The sequence below is a fragment of the Ochlerotatus camptorhynchus genome, unplaced genomic scaffold, assembly GCF_037179485.1.
Source record: "Ochlerotatus camptorhynchus isolate MF236.1 unplaced genomic scaffold, CSIRO-AGI_Acam_v1.1 ptg000128l, whole genome shotgun sequence".
NCBI classification, from domain to species: domain Eukaryota; kingdom Metazoa; phylum Arthropoda; class Insecta; order Diptera; family Culicidae; genus Ochlerotatus; species Ochlerotatus camptorhynchus.
In genome coordinates, this window is record NW_027040618.1 from 5,176,807 (window position 1) to 5,185,859 (window position 9,053).

The 9,053-nt window shown below is 41.0% G+C and overlaps 1 protein-coding gene across 1 annotated transcript; it reads right to left on the reverse strand.

Annotated features, from left to right (window-relative positions):
• Positions 1-4,225: 4,225 nt before the first annotated feature.
• On the reverse strand, positions 4,226-5,667 carry LOC135700077 (venom serine protease-like). Its single transcript, XM_065220469.1, has 3 exons — positions 5,197-5,667; positions 5,034-5,136; positions 4,226-4,970 (listed from the first exon to the last, which is right to left on the reverse strand). Exons 1-3 carry the CDS (start codon positions 5,650-5,652, stop codon positions 4,333-4,335), a joined length of 1,197 nt encoding a protein of 398 aa, XP_065076541.1. The 5' UTR covers positions 5,653-5,667; the 3' UTR covers positions 4,226-4,332.
• Between the last annotated feature and the right edge of the window lie 3,386 nt (positions 5,668-9,053).

Here is a 9,053-nt window from a genome sequence, read left to right on the forward strand (position 1 = left end):
TTCTGTTAAAGTTTTTGAAGTTAATGCAACTGTCATTTCTCTGATCTTCATAAAGCTCACGATTTTTCTTTGAAGTTCACGGAACTGAACCTCTTATAGCTAACCCTTGAAGATCTTTAAACTTCCCAAAGTACAGAACTTCCTTGGAACTTATTGTTTTATTTTTGAACCCAGCTACACGCAAAGAAAACCGTTCCGGTATCCTTAAACAAAAAAATCACGATAACCTGAACTGGTAGTTCATTTGAATTCATGATACGTAAACGTGATCGTGTAAATCACATTTTCATGATCTAAATCCAGAATCCATGAACTTATATCACGTCTGTTTATCGCGACCAACGATTTCGTAACGCTTAAGAAAACATACCGCTTTTTCATGATGACTAGACGGGTTGAATGTGAAATTGTTGAAAAATGTACTCTAAGAGTATAGGAACAAACTTCATACAGTGTTTGAAAATATTTGGATTGAAAACAGAGCTCCTGAAGATATTTCTGAAACTATTCAGATACCTACCGATTCCAAAGAAGCCATATCCTAAGGAGATAAGTGATATCCGTTAAATAACTCTTTGTAACGTGGTTTACAAAATTGTAAGAAGCTACCTACTTGAGAAACCACCGAAGAAACCCCATCATACCAAGCTGAGTTCCTGAAGAATCGGTCCGTGGAAGAGCACATTTCCCTCTAAAAGGATCATGGAGGAACGGTGGAACAAAGGAGATGAATTATATAAGGAGAATAACTTAGATACCCGGCAAGTTTTCGATTCGATGGATCAAAATTCATTAGTTGATGCCTTAAAGTTCATGAAGGTCCCAAACTGTTTAATGCAGTGATGCAAAATATCATGACACTCACGTGACACTCGTCTACGCATCAACCGACTATCGCTGACAGAACGTTTTGTCACGCAGTGAGAGGTAGAGCCATGGCAAACAACAATCGCCAGTAACGGTCGCTGCGCACAAGCAAAACTTTACACTCGCTGCTGATGATGAAAAGCACAACGAAAACAGTGAAGACTTCTGCAGCACGATCATGAGAAAAAGTGAAACAACAGAAGAAAATTAAAACAATGCCTACGCATTCCAAGTTCGTCTCGGCAGACGCGACTATGTGAGTTACAAACAAAGCAGGCAACATTAAACGGAAGCTGTTGGGCTCACTCACCAACACACTCACAAATGCACGCAAAGCAGCAACTGCTTCAAAACGAGCACAGATGAGTGTCGTGATTGTCGGGAATGACCAGATCGGTGGTGGATTACAATCGAAGACGACATTCACCAGTTGCTTTTTACTTCTTTCGTCAACTTGATGGATGGTCATGGAGAGAGCTTCGACGAGCACATTGATAGGAATGTACAAAGCGTTACTACTGTTTGACGATCGTGATTGTGATAGGTCGCAACTCTGGTTTAATCAATAGAATTATTAAATTGGACCTGCATGAGAGAACATCTTTGAGGTGCTCAAATAAAACAACTCATAAAGTACTGAAGGGTAAAGGAATAGACTCCTTACCATAACAATACATCATGTATTGAGTTGCTTGAAAGATCGCTTCCCTTAAATCTCACTGGATCAGAATGAAAGAATGTCACCACCTGTAATTTTCGCTTACGCAGAGGACATTATGATCGTATGCAGCAGTATGAATCAACTGAAATCGTACGGGTTTTGAAAGAGCTCTTAGAAAAATCAGGACTAATTGTGCATTTCGGAAAATCGGAGCCCATTGTAAGGAACCCACAGTCAACCAAGGTAGCTGTTGAAGATGCGTTTAAAATGGCTGAAATGGAGTTAAAAGCTCAGTCAATCATGAAGTTGCCGGCGCCAGTGGTGTAGTGGTAAGCGTGACTGCTTTCTAACACCCCAATGGGTCTGGGTTCAATCCCAGCCGAGGTCGGTGGGATATTTCTGAGGCATAAAAATCTTTGGTCACGTCTTCCTTCGGAAGGGAAGTAAAGCCGTTGGTCCCGGCCCATGTGTGTTGAATGGGTGCGATATCCTACGCAGGTGTGGAAGCTGCCTTCCTGCACATTCGATTGCCGTCAATGGATGGCAATCGATGTCCGTCGGTGATTGGCACTAGATTGCGGAACAGAGACCGACGTTAAATAAAAAAGGAAAAAAAAAAATCATGAAGTACCTGGTAATATATCTCGCCACTACGCTAAACAGACCGGAAAATGTAAAGAAAAGGTGCTTAAAAGGAACGAGGGCAAGTAAAATGATTCTTTCGTTCTTGCTAAAGAGCCAATCTCCTTGGTATATAGTTCGAAGAATTTATCCAACGGTAATTGTTCCCACCGTTGTTTTAGGACTAAAATTTAATGTCATGGCCCTGACGGCGCACAATCGAAGAACCTTTCGAAGATCGAAGGTATGACCCAAGTCACACAAATTAATAGAATTATGTTGAGTAAACTGCTTTACAACCAAAACCAGGCATATAAAGGGTATATAAACTGTTATAGAACATGTGTGTTGCTTGGGGAGCGTAACATTGTGTAAGAATGGTACAAGGCTTGTGGTGGCAATGAGGAACAGACAACGAGGCAGCTGCTGATAGGTTGTACTGTTGGGAAAAAGTTAAAATTTTCCGCATCCTTTATTGGAGTCATATAACATGAAGGGACGAAAATCATTTGCTACAAGCAGCATTTAACCTTCGACTATCACGCGTAAAAAGATTCTGCAGACCATGTGATAAATGGTTCGTAAGATTGAACAAAAAATTGCAGTCATTCGATAAGACAAAAACCGACTTTGAAGCAATACTACATGAAATTGATACTTTTAAGAAAGAGACTGCAAAGTTATACTTATTAAATGAAACATCAGATAGCGAGATGTCGATGAACTCACTAGGTACTGATGAATCATCAAATGAAAGCGATGATGGTTAGATGGGCATAATCAATGGTTGAGGCAATAAATAAATACGATGTTGATAATAAAGGAAAATCATTAACTTATATTGCAACGGGGCTAAGGAGGTAGGGTAGCTCTCATTTACCTTTTTCCAGCTCTCTTTCCCCTCCTTCCTTTCCCTTCTTCTCTTTTCAGAAAGCGAGTAATGCCATATAGGGCTAGGATAAGAGTTAGTGCTCAGGTCCCAACCGCTAGAAGAAAATGGAGCATCACTTAACATTTTTAGACTAGATGCTCTCAACAGGCAGGCCGGTGTTTCTGAATCATCTTGCCCCTTAACTGCTGCACAGTAGGCCTGACCGTTTTGATATATTTTGCACATCTATGATGTGCAACATACAGCAGATAGACAAGAACAGTGATGGAGGTATATCTATCATTTTCCACGATGCTTTCATGAATTGGCTGTGTTGGTGTTATTTAGATTAGATTATGTACTCATATTTTGGGTTAATGAATCAATCGGTGGCCAATATGAATGTGAAAACTTTTTTTTTCAAATTAAAGCTCCCAAATAAAATGCTTTGGTAGATTTTTCAGCACTCTTCAGATCAATCAAGGTCAGGAAGTATTTAAAAGATCCCAGCTGTTCGAAGATTTCATTCAAGTCCTCTGCATATTTTTTTCAAGACTTCAGGTTGATGAAGTTCATTGTTGATTGTCTTCAAATCTGGCATCCTTCGTTGACGAAGATGTACTGCTATAATTGCCCTCGCATCACCAATTCGAAGTCGCGAAGTGCTGCCAGCCAAGACTTTGCATTAGATTTCAGTCGAACGGGCTGTATTTTATCGGAGATTAAAGCCTGTTCAACTTGACTTTGAAATCATCACAACTATTATTGAAAAGATGGCACATGATTTTTATAACCATATGCAGTGTGGTGCCCCGGTAGACAAAGTTTGCCGAATGTCCGAACGTTTAACAACCCACTATCCCACTATCCTAATTGTATATGGCACAAACGTTCTGACTGGTGCTACCAGATTGATAACGCAATAAAAACTTACAGTAAACAGCACATTCTCACCATGCTTTCCCTCCTACTATTATTTCCTAAAAACGCTCTACAGCGGCCCCAGAACGAGACTTTTGCAGTGCACGACCAGAAAACACAAACGGGCCCCACCCAGACCATGTTACTCGTACTCACACTTTTCTTATCACCATTCCATTCGTCCGCGTTCGCCCATTGTTGGTTGACTTGGTTTCCGGTCCCAGCTCTTGAAAGCAAGCTCGCTGGGAGTGTGAATGGAATTACAAATGAATGCTAACAATTAATTATTTTTAAAAGCACTTTTAACACAGCAAATGCTTTTTATTTCCGTTGTCGTGTTTTATTTCTGCCGGGTTTTTTTTTCTCGATAGTTTCAGACCGTACATTTTTATTACACTTTCTCGCAAAAGTCGTACCCGGTGTTAGTTTCGATCCAGCTTAGATAGGAAGCGACCCGGGCGCTGACGCTAGGATACTTGGAGGCGCACGTGATGCCGTAGTTGGTGACGCCGATGGCGTACACGACACCTCCGGATTGGTCAGTATAGAGCAGAGGGCCACCGGAATCGTACTGGCAGCTGTCCTTTCCGGCAGTGTAGGTGCAAATTTGAGTATCCTGGACCGAGCTTTGTGGGGATAGCTGACTTCGACAAGTTGTGAGATCCATCACTTGAAGACTGACTTTCTGGAGATCGGTCGCCTGAGGACCACCAAAGTCCAGCGTTCCCCAGCCGAGAGCTTCGAGGTAGATGTTATTGAAGCTGGCACCAGCGTAGATATACGGGAGGCAAGCTCGACTGACTCCAGCGTTGAAGACGATTTCGTCCACCGTTCGAATCAAGGCGATGTCATTGGTTTTGGCGTTGGCATTGTATTGTCCATGAACGGTAAAGGTGGAAATTAGCATAAGTTTGGCGAATGCTGTGTCCGTACCGGTTTTCATGTTCTGGTCTCCTACCAGTAGGGCACTGTTCGTGATGGAGCGTCCGGAGATGCAGTGTGCAGCCGTAAGGGCGTGCCGGTTGGTAACTGGTGGACGGGAAGGTTTTGGTCATATTTACGAATTGAAAGATGCAGTTAACTAATACTTACTAATTGTAGCCCCACACACGAGAGACTTGGACGATACCTCAATAAGGGCAGCCATCATGGGAAACTCGTTTGCTTGAGTGGACACTCCGCCGACGATAAGGGGCTGTGAGTAATACCAAGCTTATTAGATGACTCGTGTGGTAACAGCAGAATCTGAACTCACCGTCTTGCGGCTTCCACAGTTGCACTTTCGCGGTATGGCGGTGACCTGACACCGGAAGCGTCCTCCACTCAGATATGGAGAAGTCTGCAGTGCCACCACCAGTTTGTTTCCACTCGATGCTACGTTGAACGGAGTTGAACCGCAGTAGATCTGCGATCCAGTCAAAGTCGAATCGCCAGTCAACGACACCTGCAGCTTATCGTAGTAACATCCGTAGGTGGATGGGAGATACATATCGTAGCACTGCATGTAAAGGTAGTGCCTTGGAGGAGCCTGGATCGTAAATCGGCAGTTCGTTCCAGGTTTGTAGTAGTTGCTCCAATTCGGCGATTGAATATATCCCACCGAGTAGGAGGCATAATTGTAAGTTATATCACATCCTGCGTAATTTTGACTGTGACTATGGTTGAACAGTAGCGAACAACAGAATAAACCTAACCACCACCAAATTTCCATATTGGAGAGCTTAACAGTTTGAGAGATGAATTAGAATTGGCAAATTTAGTTAATTCGATTCAGCTCATAAATGAAGGAAAACAACCGCAATTGCGAATATTGAATGGTGCTAGCAGTTGTTCAAACAACACACGTTTTCAGACAATTTATTTTGCTCAGTTAAAACTTTCCTCTCGGGCCAGTCGAATCACAATGCTGTCCGTTGATCTACTTAGTTTGGTTTGAAGATGGAAACAATTTTTTTATCCGCTATGGTGATGTAAGCGCAACCCGAACACATTCGGGCTATTGTTTGAGGACCTTGTTTTGATGGATTTGAATTTTATTTTAGGGCAATGAATTGCATCCCAGTGCTGGAATTCAGTTGTCAGGGACAGGCGATACTTTAGATGACGAAAGTGGCATATTTGCCTCCGGGAGATAAATGGTCGCAATATGCTGTTGCTGTTATTCCGACTGTTTTGGGTCATGTCAACATTACATCTGTTGATAAGCTTACCCGGACACCACATGAGTGGAAATATTGTTTAAGTTCTAAAGCAGGGCTGATAGCGGGTCACTTTTTTAAAGGTGGTCACTAAAAATTCCCTATTTTCGAAAAAACGTCACGAAAGCAACTTTTTTAGACAATCCATTCAAAATGACAAATTTGATCAAAAAGTAAATAAAAGTTGTTACAGCGCTACGATTTGCTTAGTTCCTAGCTAACTAACTAACGAAACTAACGAACAGAAAAGTACGCAGAAGAAACCATGCACTTTTTTATTTGCGATTCCGCACTAGACTGATGCAAAATTTGAAATTTTCGCTCCACAGTGCTCAAACGGTTCCAAATTGGGTCCTGCTTAGCCTCCCAAAATTTGAACTACTTTAGTAAGAAACTGACTTGGCACAAACCATTTCAAGTTTATATGGGAATTACTATGGGAAAACTTATGTTTTTGTTCTTATGTATCTAACAATTCACCACATCACTATGCTTTTAAAAATGATAGAAGGGATTGTAGAATTTTTTTCCAGCTACAACTTTGTTGAAAACCACTTTTCAATCAAATGTAAGGAACAAAAGTTATTAATGATTCAAGTCACTGATGTCTTATAATTATGCTCATTCAACTGTTCAGCAGGCAACATTGGTGTTTCTGGTGCGAAGAATAGAGCACAAATATCATGGCTACTATGTCACACTGCAGAATACAGTGTTGCTAACAGAACAGCTGCTTGATCATGTTATAAGATTATCAATATCTTAAACAATTAATAACTATTTAGTTTGACATTTAGCTGAAAAACAATATTCGGCAAAGCTGTAGCTTAGAAAATTTCCCGTAAGAATAGTTATAGAAATTTTCGAATAAGCAATGTGAAAAATGGATAGAAGACAATGAACAAAAAGTTTGGTTTTCCCATAGTAATTTCCATATAAACTTTGAATGATTTGTGCCAAGTCAGTTTCTTACCAAATGAGTTTAAATTTTGGGAGGCTAATCAGGACCTGATTTGAAGCCGTTTGAGCACTGTGGAGCGAAAATTTCAAATTTTGCATCAGTCTATTCCGCACCTTTGACGAGTCCAGTTTCTACTGCGAAACACACTGAAACCTCCATTTACGAACCAAAACGGGGGTTCGTAAATCGAATTAGTGCGTCAAAAAAGAACCTCGTTATTTGGGATTTATTTCGTAAAAAGAAAACTCGTTAAAAAGAGGTTTTTGAAAATATTGTCAAATACCCCACAGTATGGGCATTTTTGGAATCAGGGTGACGTGTAGGGACCGGAAATCGATGTCTGACGCCATTTTGAAATCCAAGATGGCGGCTTCCGGTTACATAATTTTTTTGGAAATTTTGTCAAATACCCCACAATATGGGTATTTTTTGGAATCTGAGTGACGTGTAGGGACCGGAAATCGATGTGTGACGCCATTTTGAAATCAAAGATGGTGGCTTCCGGTTACACAAAAACAGAAAAATAATGTTAAATAACCCACAATATGGATATCTTAAGAATCAGGGTGACGTTTAGGGACCGGAAAACGATGTCTGACGCCATTTTGAATGGCTTCCGGTTACAGAAAAACTTGGAAATTCTGGGGTATTTGCCACAATATGGGTATTTTTGGAATCGGAGTGACGTGTAAGAACCGGAAATCGATGTCTGACGCCATTTTGAAATCCAAGATGGCGGCTTCCGGTTACATAAAAACAGAAAAATAATCAGAGTTGGTTGGAAAATGCTAACATGAAGCTTTAGTGTGATAATTTATTAGCTAGAGAATGATCTTTTTTAGAAGAGGGTAGGTGGATAGTTCCGTTAGAGTACGGCAGTATGAAAATTCAATAGAAGTTGAAAATGAGCGAAGGGCCATTAATGCGACAGTTTTTAAAGATAGACGCACATCTTTGCCTAACCCGTACGATGTACGCGGAGACTTGAAGTATGTGAAGTATGTTTTAGCCCTTCGCTCATTTTCAACTTCTATTCAATTTTCATACTGCCGTACTCTAACGGAACTATCCACCTACCCTCTTCTAAAAAAGATCATTCTCTAGCTAATAAATTATCACACTAAAGCTTCATGTTAGCATTTTCCAACCAACTCTGAAAATCGCTAACTTCGCGTATGAAGTAACATAAAAACACTTTGAATGGAAGAAAAATAATGTTAAATAACCCACAATATGGGTATCTTAAGAATCAGGGTGACGTTTAGGGACCGGAAATCGATGTCTGACGCCATTTTAAAATCCAATATGGCGGCTTCCGGTTACAGGAAAACAGAAAAATACCGTTAAATACACAACAATATGGATATTTTTGGAATCTGAGTGACCTGTGAGAACCGAGAATCCATGTCTGACGCCATTTAGAAATTCAAGATGCTGACATCCGGTTACAGAAACACTGGCAAATACTGTCAAATACCCCACAATATGGGTTTTTTGGAATCGGGGTGACTAATTAGGACTGAAAACCCATGTCTGACGCCATTGTGAAATTCAATTCAATATGGCGACTTCCGCGCTCTTCAAGCTTATTGCTTAGCACATATTAGCTTATTGCGGCTCTCAACTTAGCGTTCTAATGCACTTCCACAGTTATTAATTGGGAGCTTTCGAGGCCAATACCAATGCATGAATTTGTATATTGTATGGCAAGTACAATGATACTCTATGCCCAGGGAAGACGAGAAAATTTTCAACCCAAAAGATTTCCTCGACCGAACCGGGAATCGAACCCGCCCCCTCCGGCTTGGTAATACCGTGCCTTTACTGACTAGGCTATGAGACCCCCAGGGTGACCAGTTAACCGGGAAATCGAGAAAACCGGAAAATGCCGAAAATTCAATGGCACCGGAAGAAACTGGGATAAACTCAGGAATTTCGATGCCAAATTGAAAA

Bases quoted from the DNA above. Each gene is read 5' to 3' on its own strand.
- LOC135700077 (XM_065220469.1), bottom strand. From the start codon at position 5,652: ATGGAAATTTGGTGGTGGTTAGGTTTATTCTGTTGTTCGCTACTGTTC. The intron at 5,137-5,196 runs GTGAGTTCAGAT...TATTACTCACAG, and splicing joins ACTGTGGAAGCCGCAAGACG to CCCCTTATCGTCGGCGGAGT. The intron at 4,971-5,033 runs GTAAGTATTAGT...CCCGTCCACCAG, and splicing joins CGTGTGTGGGGCTACAATTA to TTACCAACCGGCACGCCCTT.